Source organism: Astatotilapia calliptera, chromosome 11 (genome assembly GCF_900246225.1).
Source record: "Astatotilapia calliptera chromosome 11, fAstCal1.2, whole genome shotgun sequence".
NCBI classification, from domain to species: domain Eukaryota; kingdom Metazoa; phylum Chordata; class Actinopteri; order Cichliformes; family Cichlidae; genus Astatotilapia; species Astatotilapia calliptera.
The window spans coordinates 21701477-21715338 of NC_039312.1; the positions used below are offsets into that span (position 1 = coordinate 21701477).

Genomic DNA, 13862 nt, shown 5'->3' on the forward strand with positions numbered 1-13862 from the left:
GGGCCATTTTGTTTGATTTTTTTCAACAAACACCTGTTGAAATGATTGCATGCCCAGCCGTTTGCACAGCTCCTGCAGTGAAAGAGGCCCCAAGGTTCGTTTGCTTTGACACACTGACAAATCTAGGAATTTGGAGTTGTAAGTGATTGAGTTGTCCTCCCTCCTGTGGCCATGCAAGTCAGGGCTGCTTCCTCACACATGTGAATGTGTGCCTTTCACCCCTTTGGTACAGTTCTTCCTCTCTCCCTCCCTCTCTGCTGCATTGCTTCAGCACCACACTATACAGACATCTAGAGGACCAGATTTATGAATAATAGCAGGGGGGATTGTTTTTGTTTTTTTGCCATGGATCAGTCTTCTGTAGTTTAAATACATTCAGGGTGAAAATTTCAATGTTGGGCATCTGCATATGCACGTTTAGCAGGAGCGGTTTAAGGATTTGGTCAAAAAATCCTCATGAAGTGGAATGATTGAGAGCAGAGCACAGACATTACGGTGACGGGAGAGTTGGGCAGCGTTGGCGGATGACGGTGCGAGGCATCAGGTGTCATCGTGTTGAGAAGGAGACGTGCAGATGTGACTTTGAAATCTGGTTTGGCTAATGGGTGTAGATTGGATTCTACCTCCCTTCTCTTTCACTGCCTCTTTCACTCACACACAGACAGAGCTGCAGTGCTATTCTGAGAGAGTTAGCTGCCTCAACCCACGCACAGAATCTGAGAAAGAGAGAAAGGCAGAAAGAGGAAAAGGAGGGGAGCAAGAGGAATAAAGGAGAGAGGCAGAGACCGACTACGAGGGGGTTTACAGAATGCCAGCTTTATTCTCTCACATGCATGCATGTACACACTCGCACAGTAAAGGGTTTCTTTACTGTTTCACATTCTTTCCCTCTTACTCTTCCAACAGCGGTTGATTTGCAGTTCTGATTAGCACTTCTCTTCTCCTCTTGCGTGTGGCATGGACTGTGTTTGCAGATCTGTTTGGTGGTGCTGTTTGTGTGATGTGTTGTATTGGTAAGTGCTGGGAGAAATGTACTTGATTCTGTGCCACCCACACACCGCCCTCCCACTCATGGTCGTCTCTGCATCTATACCTCTGGCTCTTCCCGCTCGCCACAGTCTCTTTGCTCATTTAAATCCCTACCCAGCATTTATCCCTCTGCTCCCGTTCTCTATCACTGGCTTTTCAGGAGAGTGTTCCTCCTGCAACCAAACAGGCACACTAAAACACACGCACACACACTTGCAGCTTTCCACGATGCACATAGCGCATTTAATAAAAATAACTGTGGTGTGCGTGTGTGTACCCAAAATGATCACACACACTCACAAAGAGGGTCAGTAAGTGTGGAGAAGAGGTTGCAGAGCTGCTTTCTAATCTAATGTCTCTCATTTGTATTGCAGTGGACATTTGGCCAACGATTTTCCAGATTTGTCCGTACGTAAACCCGAAGACAGTTGTGGAAATCAAGCAGAACGCTTAGAAACGACAAGAAGGGGGGGGAAAAAATCACCCGGAGAACTCCTTTGGAACATTAGTCAGTGGGAGAGCTGCTGTGCTTCGTGTTTCTCATTTTTCCTCCACTGAACTCTCCTCACAAGGTTAGAGGAGCATGTAACTGAAACAAGTGGAGCCCTCGGTGATTTCAGCATTCTGTCTCCCCCATCTGTGCCTACATTCTCTGCTACAGATAGGGACATTTTGATAATTACATATAATTATAATTTCTGTGGGAGACAGATCTGCCTCTGTCTATTATTGCCAACACCTCCAACACAATAACTTCACACATTTACATATTTCTCCACAAAAGTGATATTCTTTCAACATCGGAGACAAATCAGGAATAATTTTACTTAGAGAGACATGTCACACGGAGAAGCAATGTGCCATTCACTTCATATCTAATTAGCGACACAGTTGAGTGACACGGGCAACATTTTGTGCCTACAAGCTGAAGGCAGAGCACTTAAAATCATGACATTTGCCTCATTTGTGCAATGTATTTTACAGGCTGGGAGTCGTTTCTTTGCTTTATGATTACTCCCAATTTTCAGTGCTTGCGGTCTTCTAGCACTTAACCAGAGCCATTCTCATTATCACCCACAGCCCAGTCACAGTAACGGTCCGTGCCAGGCGAGTACTGAGCACAATAATCCAGCCATAGAAAAGACTGAGATAAAGTACACAGTGTATCTATAGATGTGATGGGTGCCGAGAACAGGCTAACGTGGAGATAATGCGGTACTCTATAGAAACTAGGCCACACTAATGGACAGTATTTATCAGTGGTGCAGTCATTTATTTCCATTTAATTGTTTACTATGGCAAAAAGTGCCGAATATATAAAAACAAAATAGATTTAATATCTTTTTCCTTTTTTTTCCCCCCCAGAAAGGATTTGCTTACAGGTTAAACAAGTGCCATTTCTGAATGTACGTAGTGCCAGGCTGTAAAAGGAATGAAGAGAACAGATAAACTTGTTTACATTTAACAAAAAACTGGCCATAGTCTATTCTTTAAGTGCCATCAGCGCAGGAATGTACAGGAATGCCATATTCTATTAAAAATACTTGCTCCTAACTTTGTGGTTGCAAAGCGTAATTTCACCCCTGGTAGTAAATGAGATGTTTGTTCTTTTGTTCAGTAGGGCATGTAGGATGAGGCATTAAGGACTAAAAGCATGAAGATTGTTTTCAATCTGTGCTTTTTACAAAACTGCATCCATTTGAGTGTTCTCGAATCGAGAGGGGTTTTTAGAGGGCAAGAGATGAAGTCATTACACTTTCAGAGCTCCCTTCTAACAGGAAATTAAAAACATTTTAATACCATTATCACCAATTATTGAAACTTACAAAAACATTTTGATACTGTTTGTACAGTTTTTTTATTTTTATTGTTCCCGACCTTTTCTATTATTATAACACCTTATAAATACGAACAACACAAAAAATTTCAGATTTCATCAGCCAGCATTAGTGAATGAAACTCCAGTACCCAGTACATGCTGAATGCATCACATGCCATTTTAGTGGGTTAAACTGCAGAAGCGGATACACCGTTGCAACTGCATTGACTCAATAAAAAAAAAATAGATGTCTTAGTCATGTAAAAATGCCGCCCACCACCAATCTCCGAGTCCTCGCTGTCTCCCTCCTCTCCCTCCTCACTGCCCCTCTTGCTACCGTCGTGGAGGCCTCTCCGTCCCCACCTCCTCAGCACCTAGACCGATCAGGGAGACCGTTCACGGAGGAGCCTGACACTGGTTCCAGCTCCTCGCTCATACTCCTCGCCATCCAGGCCAACCTCAGGCCAGCTGCTCTCCAAGGAAGGACAAAAACTCCAGAAACGCTCCCAGAAACCGCAGAGGAAGTTCTAGAGACTCCTCCGAGACCCCTGCCCCAGGTAATGTTCCCCAAGAATGTAACTTCAGCAGAGGCCCTCGCACCTCCTCTAGGTGCAGCCCAGGTGGCACCTGTAATGGATGTATGGGTGGATGGATGCAGAGGATATTACGATGTAATGGGACACTTTGACAGCGCTTTCAACTGTTCCAAGGACACATTCATCTATTGCTGCGGAACCTGCCACTACCGCTTCTGCTGTCCAGACCGAAGTCGCCAACTGGACCAGGACAACTGTAACAACTACGACTCTCCGGACTGGGCCAAGCCACAGACGGAGCCCATGATTACACCAGATGACTTAGGTGACCCAGACTTTGATCCACTGAAGCAGCAAAGCCACAACACGGGCTTTGTCATCGGTGGCGTGGTTGTGTTTATGGTGGCTGTCGCAGTAGGCATCAAGGTGGTCTTCAACAAGGTGCAACAGGAAGCCAACCAAAGGGACCTGAACATGCCCAGGTGAGGCTTACACGTTTTTGTTTTTTTTTTAATTTCATCACACCTCATTGCTGAATTCAGTACTTCATTTTGATGTATGAATATTGTAATGAAATTAGGTTTTCAGGACTCCATAAATGGCCTACATTCATCATTCTGGGCCCAGAAAAATGTTATTAGTCATCAGCTGAAACATATTTGATCTTCATCGAGTGACTGCTGCGGAAATCGTGGCTGTTTTGATTTCCTCTTGGCTTTCTTATCTCATATATGGGCCGTCGTCTTGGCAATAAAGATGGGTCTTTTGGTGTTTTTACTAGTTGCATCAGTCATGGAAGATGACAGTTGTAGACCAAAACGAAGTGTTGGTTGATCCCCTCAGGGAAGCCCTGCATGTTATTTTGGTTTCACATTTTCCATATTTATTCATCATTGTACTTAAATTAACCGCACAGTTAACTGGTGATTATAACCGGTGTAAACCCTAATGTCCGACCACAAGATTAACATTCACATTTATTTATATTTAAGCATTCATCCTCACATAGATGGCTGATATGTTGCTTATTTGCAATCCAAAAACAGCATTCATGGGAGGAAGAATTTAGTGCCTATACCCTGTTGCCATTTTTATCTCATGTTTCCTTTATTGCTTTTTTTATGGCATCTTTAGAGCTCTGGTGGACATGTTGCGGCACCAGTCGAGCCCAGTCCAGCAGGATGAGAGAAACAACAGCGTGGCTCTGGCTGTAGGAGATGGCCAGGGGACACTGGGGAGACCGCCGAAAAATCTCTACGCCCCCGGGCTGCCCAGCAAAGACAACAGATGTGAGAGTCTAGGGCTCGTAGCGCGTTAGTGAATAGCACGATCAGAGGTGCACTTTTGTAACAGCATCCTCTCTTTATGCAGAGGCACTTTGTGCTCGTCACGTCTGTAAATGGATGCAGCTTTTTTTTTCTGTGTTCCTCCATCAAGATGTCTTTATGAGAGAGAATAAATTAAGAATTTTCAGTAGTGATGTGCTAAAAAATGAATCTTTAACCTCGGTAATTTCTCTGCGAGGGCCATGGTCATTTATAAATGATTCTTTTGGGGTCCTCTGTGTCTCTAATTCTCCACTTCAATATTAAAGTAGTTAATTGCACAAGAATGTGGAGATGGGTGCTTATGTGATCATGTGAAAATGAATTGATTTAGGTAGATACGCACGTAAAGTTTCCTTATTCCTTTTAGTTGAAGACACCGCTCAACTGCCTGACATCCATTTTGTGAGCTGATTACTTCATGTTCTTTTCACTTACAGTGGGCAATTTGCAACACAATTTCATCCACTCATCAGGCTCCAGTCCCAAGCACACTGCAACTATCGGTAAGGCAGCTGATGAAAGCCGGGCTCCCATGTAAATTGCATGTAATCACTTGGATGCTTCATTTACTTCATTCAGCTTCGTTTGGAGCTCAAAAGTAGACTCATTCATTTCAACAATAATAATGATTATCATATTTTTGGTTGCTTGTGTTAGTGCTGAAAGCAAGTTCAAATCTGTCGCTTTCAGTGAATGTTAGAAGATGCACACTCTGCTATGTGCATCGCGCTATATCCAGAGGAGCAAATCTCATTTAACACACCGTCGTCTTCTCCCTTTGGTCTCTGCAGAACGCACACCTCGGATGAACAATGCTCAGCTGGCAGCTGGAGGCACCCTGCTCTCCAGTAAGCACAACAACACCAAATCGCAGCCTTCCTTCCACCACTCCCTGCACAACCTGGCCCAGCTGCCGCCCTCGTACGAGAGCGCCACCAAGCCTGAGCTCAACAGATACTCCTCACTCAAACGGCTCGGTGAGTATCGCGCTTTTCCAGGAATGAGACATGTTCCGTCTAAGCTGCGCTCCCCTTATGCTGCTTTTTCTGCAGCTGTTTCGTAAGTGCTGAAGCAGAGCGACACTCTTGACACGGGTGCTGTGAAATGCACGATGCATCATTATGTGCTCATGCTATTTACTGTGGTGATAAACAATTCAGAGAACTTTTGTTTGGCTTGCAGAGAAAGGTCTTGACGAGTACTCATCTGGGTACTGCACCACCAAGCGCCGGCCTCACACAGCCCAGCCGGCCCTGCAGTCGTCTCAGCACCACCTCCACTGGGGTGGAGACTACACCCTCAGCGGGCGAGGGACCCTCCCCAGACATGCGGCTCGGCCCTGGATCCCACCGCCACCTTCTGGCATGCCTGCTTCACCCACTCCCAATCCTTACCCTTTGGATCCCCCAGAGCCCCAGCACAACCCCAACTACGACACTCTCTCCAAGCCTCCGAGAAAAGTTAAGTCCACCGACCAGCTGCTCAACATGGGTGATGTCCCTGGAAACACCGGGACTCTGTCCCGGCTCTCCAAGAACCAGCAACACCAGTACTACAAAGCCATGGCTGCCTCCAATAAGAACTCCAACACGCAGACGCTCACCAGGAAGACCCAGGACAGGCAGGACAGGCAGGAGAGACAGGACAGGCAGGACAGGCAGGAGAGACAGGAGAGACAGGAACGGCTGCTCATGTCCCCAGACCATTTGGAGGAGAGGATGGGCGTTGGTGGGATGGGTGTTGTAGATCCGTACGCCCACACGGGAAGCGGGATCGTCCCCACCCTGCCTCGCCAGCAGAAGGCCCAGTCCCAGCAGAACGTCTGTGCAACGCCTTCCCTCGACCGGCACCACATGATCAAGATGAACTCTCATCCCACGTCCGGACGGGAGCAGGAGAGGACCACGCCTATGACGGGGCACATGAGCGGGGGCATGGGCTGGGCTGGGGAGGGGCCCGGAACCGGAGTAGTCATGGGAACGGGAACACTAGGAGGCCACAGCGCCCGGAGGATGGCTTTCGCAGCAAAACGGCAGAACACAATTGAGCAGCTACATTTCATTCCCGGAGGGGGCGGTGGGGGGTCAGCAGGGAGCGGGGGAGGAGGCAGTCAGGGGATCAGGACGGGGAGTAAAAATGAGGTGACGGTGTGAGGTCAGTGCCTAATGTAGAGTTTAGATTAAAGGGACAGGAATATATCACCCTTCTGCATTTAACTATTAGACATTCAGCTACAAGAAATACAACTAGAAGTATAAAGTATTGTAACAGTATAATGTGTTTAGGCTATTCAAATTAGTGTTATCTTGTAATTAAATAGCTTAAATATGACTTACTTATAAAAACTAAAAATTAGGTAGGGGACATCTGTTCCAGTTATGTGATAGCCTACATCAGCCATATTTTGTATCTGAATTTGCCGCATTGCCATATACAGAGGTGCCATTACTTGTAGAAGGACTGACTGGGAGGGTGAAATAAAACCAACAGAAATGCCGTTCATACTTTAGTTTTTATATATTTTTTTCAAAAAGTACTCAGGAGCCATATTAGATAGGAAACCAGATGATATTAATGAAAAAACAGGGTAAAGGAAGCGGAGGCCTGTGTGGAATATCCTGTCACAGAATTTCAAAGAACTGAGCCAACTACCTGGACTGCCACTCCGCTCGGTCCTCACCGACGAAGATTTATTAAACTGACTCTCAGATGAGGAGCCCGGTGGACCGGACGAGGCTGAATGATGAACTGTGCGCCTGTTGAACTCTTCTGCACCGACCTCGTGCTGACTTAGTGAGACAGAACTGATTTTTTCTTTCTTGCTTCCTGTATAACCTAGAGGACAAGACGGGCTCTGTTTCTGAGCGACACGCAGCAGTCTGACACAACGCCACCACCCGACAGGAACTGAGGACGTATCCACATTACTGATCTGATTCCATGGGTTGCCTACTTTTCCATGTGACCTTAGATTAAACCTCCAGAGGAACTCACAATCTCATTACTGTTACACTACGGGAGCGTAAGCTGATATAAGATTATGGGTGAGTTTTTCTCAATGTTTTCATCTATAGATCAGGACCTACCTGTTTGAAAAAAATAAAAACAACGGGCTACCAAATATTATAGAGCCATCAGTCACGGCGTTCCAAAAATTCTTGACATACACATACAAAATCAAGAGATAAAAGAACAGACGTATGTGTTCAGTTTACCAATAAAGAGGCAACTCGCTCTAACGAAGAGCAGAGGCTTCTCCACAGAGCACAAACGATAGACCATGACGCAGAGGTTGCACTTACACAACTGTCCTTACAAGCCATTTATGGAGATACAAAGAAAATCCCACACAGGAAGCTGGTCTGACAATCACCATTTAATTATTATCACCAGGTGACAAGTTATTAAAAAGTCAGCAACATTTTGTACAGACAGAAGGATTGGCTTCAGAGCAAGCCGAAACCCTCAGAGTCAAGAGCGAGGGCGACCTGAGGTCCTCTCCTGAGCGGCTCCAGTGTGCCATACAAGAGACTCGGATGGTTAGGAAGCCCTTCCCATCTTCAAGACAAAGACCTTGCTGTATCATAACGCACTTCAGCCAGTATGAAAAAAAAAAACAGAAACGGAAAAAAAAAAAATCTTCATCAATAACAACGCTTTTCAATACTAAGGGCTATCCTATATACTGTAGTATGTGATATCTGTGGTCCATATAAAATGCTATCTCTTTCTATTGATTTTGTGTTGATATTGTCATGATGTATTAAGTATTAATGTGTACAAAAAAACAAGAGAAATTTAAGCACAGTTCAACGAGAATCAGAGACTAAACTTTGCACAAATCTAGCCCCTGATATTTGCACCAGATACAAGCACACTTTGTATCGTGTCCTCAAGGTTTACATTCTGTACAAGCACGGCTGAACGTGTGACCAATCAATGGAAGGTATTATACTGAGAGAGGATTTTCTTTTTTCTTTTGCTTTTTTTAAACAGAAATCGTCGGTAATAACGCCGATCAAAGAACGAACTTGCACCGGCTTTCTTTTCTTTTTTCTTTTTCTTTGTGTTCAGTCATGTGGAAAAGCTACAGAGATGAAATGCTGATAAACAGAAACACATTTGGACAATCTTCCTACACACAGTGCTAAATGTAGTTGTTATGAATATGATGGAGTGTTATTATTAATAATTATTATAACTGTTATGGTTATTATTAACAATTATCTTACGATGTGATGTTCTTTTACTTGGTGGGATTTAAGTGTTTATTGTTTTTAGATAACTAGCATTCTCGCGACTAGTTGGTTTTTCATACATCTGGTCATAAACTCGAGTTTTTAAGACATTCCAAATCTTGATGCATGCCAGCTCCATTTCATTGAGAGGCATTTTTACAGGATGCCTGGATTTTAGGGTCATTGATGCCTTTATGGCCATTTTTCCAGCTGTATGTACTGTGCCTAGACATCGGCCTTATGACTTCTTGATCTTAAGTGATTACTTAGGTTTCCACTCTGGTATTGAATAATCTGCAGCCTTCTAAACGTACGCGTAGATGACGGTGAGGGATAGATGAGTTTGGGATGGGCCAGAAGTGATTTTAACATCACACGCAGTCTGCTGTCTCCTCTGCGGCAGCCTGCCCCAGTAACTTAAAAATGGGTTGTACACGCTGAACCCATGATGCCATAATGTATGTATGTATCGAATGAATGTTTATTACACAGGTTGGAGACAAAACAGGCGTCTAATGGAAACCTGATTGCTTTGAGTGCAGTGTCTTTTTCAGGGAAATAGGACAGGTGACATACAGTAGTGTTAGACTTTTTTAATAGAGCCACAAAAGGTCTGTAGCAAAGTCTGTAATATCTCACAAGCCATATCCATCGAAGCTCATTATCACAATTTTATAAATGGTTAACCTAATTTGTGCAAGTATTGTATTTTGTATAGCTAGTACAATCAGAATATTTTAAGTGATCTCTTCGGCATTAATTTGAAGATTCAGAAAAATTCTGTGTTAGTATTTAATGATCTGTACAGTGCCAAACTCATAACATTTTGTTGTCTTTTTATCGTCACACCCTCCTAGATGGCCACAGGGGTTATTTACTTTTTTCACAGAGGAGAGCGAATAGACAGCCAAGTGAAGCTGAAAAGCTCCTTTTCAGAAGGAAATGAATGAATATGGTGTGTGTTTTTAGCCATTATGAATTCATTTAGAGTGCGGATTCTTTAATGGCCATCTGAAGCGGACAGGGACAGTGTCCAGTATTGGGGGAAAAAAAACAATTCATGGATTAATTTTGACGCCTATAAATTTCGAAACGACCCTTTTGTTATTGTTTAATGCATTGATCCCCTTGGATACGACAGTGACTTACAAAGAATTTGTATAATAAAGTTGGTGGGAAAAAAAACTGTGATTCTTTTCTTGCGTTAATGCTCGTCTTTTCAACTCTTCTGTCTGGGTGAATTCAGGACTTCACCTGCACCATACTTTAAAGTGCTTCCCAACTTTTTCTTTTGTCATTAAATCATAAGAAAAAAAAAAAACTCCATTCCCAGTCATCTCAGCATGGGACATGTTAAAGATGAGCAGCATTCAGTTTCCTTGTAAATACATTAACACCGTAAACCGAGTTATCAGCATCGCACTTGGGTTTCAAATGATACTTTATTAATCCCCGAGGTAAACATTGTTCCTCTGCATTTCAAAGCACTTCATAATACCTACAAACACCCTCGAGTGCCTGTTTTCTCAAACCTATTTAAGACTTAGCAATATATCACATTGACGTGTGTGCTCACTGGGTGCACAATGAAATCATATCTAAGCCAAGGTGTGAATAATGAGCTCTGTAGTTTAGATAAACGAGCTACTTTTCAGTTGTTTTCAGAGCTCTTACCTGCACGAACGTCTTAATAGTGCAATATAAAAACAGTCTCCGACGATGAAAATGTCAAGTGTGTTATTATCATAAACAATATCTGCTCTGACATATTTACAGTATAATATTGGACTATATATTATATAACTGCGACAGATTATTGTTTCTCACGTAAAATCTGCATGTAACTAGTAACCTGATCAAATCTAGTGGAGTAGAAATAAAACACTGCTATGGAAGCTTGCTTCTGTCACTGAAGTGTATTTATTTATTGATTTGTAACAATCTGTGAGTCAAACTTTTAGGATAATAACCAGATCTGACACCAGTGGCTTGCTCAGCATCAGTATGTTAATAAATATGGGTTATCATAACAGTAATCATAAGGCAAACTGGTGTTTTATAAGGAGTCAAACTAAAAGCGCCTCCTATATTTGGAAAAAAAAGGCCCTTTTAGTGTTCAGTAGGTTAGTGAGCACACAGACTGGTTGTATAATAAAATCCCATATCATCTGCCTGTGAGATGTTATATAAGTTGCAGTATGGCTATGCAGTGCTACTGGGAGCGGACAACTGCACTTTTAAATAAAATGAAAAAGGTGGAATTGTTTTCGTATAATTTACAGCTCGAGATCGTCTGGGCTGCAAAGTTATATCACTGCTGGACGTGCTGGATTCCTATGGTGAAACAAGGGCTCCGCAGCTCATATTTAAAACCTCCTGTGAATACATTTATTGCACTGAGATGTATGAAGGGGCAGATAACAGCCACCGTGCTGACACAGAAATAATTCTTGCAGGGGCTACTCAAGAGGGCACAAAAATGATTATGTTTGATTTAAGCACTATCTGCCTCTGATGCGTCAGAGTCGTAGTTTGCACATTTCACCACCAGGAGGTTCAGTGGCTCCAGGATGAGCTGTGCAAGAAGGCTTTGCTCAGACTGTAACTCACCCTTAAAGCTATTTCTGTTGCTTTACACGGGACTGACAAAAACAAAACACAGAACATAATATCATCTGACTGTTTGTAGATATCAGTAAATGCACTGCCCAAACTGTCCAACGCCTCTCAAAACTCATATTAACACACCATAAACAAGTACCTGTGAAAAGGTTTGAACACTGTGACTCACTCATTTTTCTTCCTTTATTTTTACTGTTTCCAAAAACAGTTACATGTGCATATTAGGTATGCAGGAATGAAAAGAAACAAAAATATGTTTCATATTTTGTTTACATCTTCAAAGTTTCAAAGTCACTACTGTTTGTCTTTATCAGTTTTTTCACATTTGGCTATGTCTGCTTCAGATCATCACCTGGAGGCTTTGCAGGTGTTGAAAGCATTCCCACTGGTGGCTTTTCAGGTGCCATTCAATTAATTCCAAAGCATCTCAGCTAGTTTTAGGTCACATGACTGTAGAGGTCATCTCATGGGCCACCCAATCACTGTTCATGGTCAAACAGACCTTGTAGAGCCTGCACGTGTGATCTGAATCACTCTATTTAAAAGATATTTAAATTATAGTTCCACTCCTTCAAAATTTAGTGAGAAAACTACTCATACAGATATTTTCTGTTTCCATTGTTCTTTATGTCCAGTCCTCTTGTTGCTTGTCCCAAGCAATTCTCTTAATTGCTCTCCTTCAGCAGTAGTTTCTGTGGAGCAATTTATCTCTAATTCACGCAAAGAGTTGATGCTGATGTGGTTTTCCTACTTCAGCACTGGGAACCATTGATGTGGGATCTAATCTGAGGTGGTGTTAATTGGTGACTTCTCAGGTTGGTAACTCTAATGAGCTTTGCTGCTCCAACAGACTCAACAGCTCTTGCTCTTCTTCCTCTTTGATGGGGAGATTCACATAAAAGACAGTTTCTTCACAGCGGTTGATGGTTTTTGCAACTGCGATCGAAACTTGCAGAGTTAAAAAATAGATTCTCTTTACTAAGCTGAGTCATAATACGGACTTCTACAGTACTCACATGACGACATTTACTGTATATGAGCTCTATCTCAGCACAGCACACCTGATGATCTCGAATACACAAAGATGGCAAGAAAAAGATAACCTGAAAACACATCCAATAATGTCTGAAGCTAACTACAGTGCATTTTGTAGCACTATGTACTGTAGTGTATTCTGTGACATATGTCAACCTGAGTCATTTCAGTTTTAATCTGCACTGCAACAGCAAACATTGTAAAAACAGTAAAAAATATATATTGTTTCCTATAAATGATGAGAAGTTAACGAGGAGCTAGATAAATTTACATTAATATCTAAACTGCAAACACTGATCATAAGAGATTCTTTGCTCAGTTTTAACCACACTGGTTAAAACTGTTAAAACCCAGAGAGGCGTGAAATTACTCACCCCTCTTGTGACTTGGATAACTGAATCAATTGAAAAGAATAATAAAATGATTATTTAGTCTGAGGATGTGCTTCCTAAGTCACTGTTTTGCACAGATTTGGTAACTACTAAACATTATTAAATAGCTTAGTTACCCCCGACCTATTGTTGGCAATCAAACACTGAACTGTGTTGTGCAGATTTGTTGTTGAGATAGAGGGAAAAAATGCCTTTAAGACGTATTTACTCAGTATACAGTCAGTTATTTGACTCTGCCAAGCTTACAGCTGCAGATCTATTAAACTGCAAGCTGACTGTATTGAATTACATTACATTTTAATTATATAGTGCCAAATCACAACAACAATTAACTCAAAATGCTTTATATTTTTAAGGTAAAGATGGTACAATAATACAATAAAATACAGAGACAACCCCAACAATCACATAATTCCTTATGAGCAAGTGCTTTGGCGACAATGGGATGGAAAAACTCACTTTTAACAGGAAGAAACCTCCAGCAGAGGAGTGTGTAAACACATAGTGAGTGAAGAAAGTGACTGAAGGAGAAACACTCATGGTGCATCATGGAAATCCCCCAGCAGCCTAGACCTATTTCAGCGTAACTAATGGAGGATTCAGGATCCAGCCCTAAATATATGCTTCATTAAAGAGGAAAGCTTTAAGCCTGATCTTAATAGTAGCAATAGTGTGGGGCCTGAAAGCTGAAGCTGAGTTCTACTTTTAAACACCCTAAGAATCACAAATAAGCCTGGAATCTGAGAGCAAAGTATTTAAAGAACCACCTCTTGCAGGTATTAATCATCAGCAGCAGTACAGCTTTTATACACCTTAATACACATCCAGACAAATTAGGTAAAACACTGGACTGCTCCTGTTAG

At 42.4% G+C, this 13862-nt stretch overlaps 1 protein-coding gene across 1 annotated transcript; it reads left to right on the forward strand.

The window, feature by feature from the left end:
- The first annotated feature begins 2342 nt into the window (after positions 1–2342).
- On the forward strand, positions 2343–8360 carry shisa7a (shisa family member 7a). The gene is made up of 5 exons (XM_026185298.1): positions 2343–3866; positions 4519–4673; positions 5150–5215; positions 5504–5689; positions 5895–8360. The coding sequence occupies exons 1-5, from the start codon at positions 3115–3117 to the stop codon at positions 6863–6865; spliced, it is 2130 nt and encodes a 709-aa protein (XP_026041083.1). The 5' UTR covers positions 2343–3114; the 3' UTR covers positions 6866–8360.
- Positions 8361–13862: the final 5502 nt, after the last annotated feature.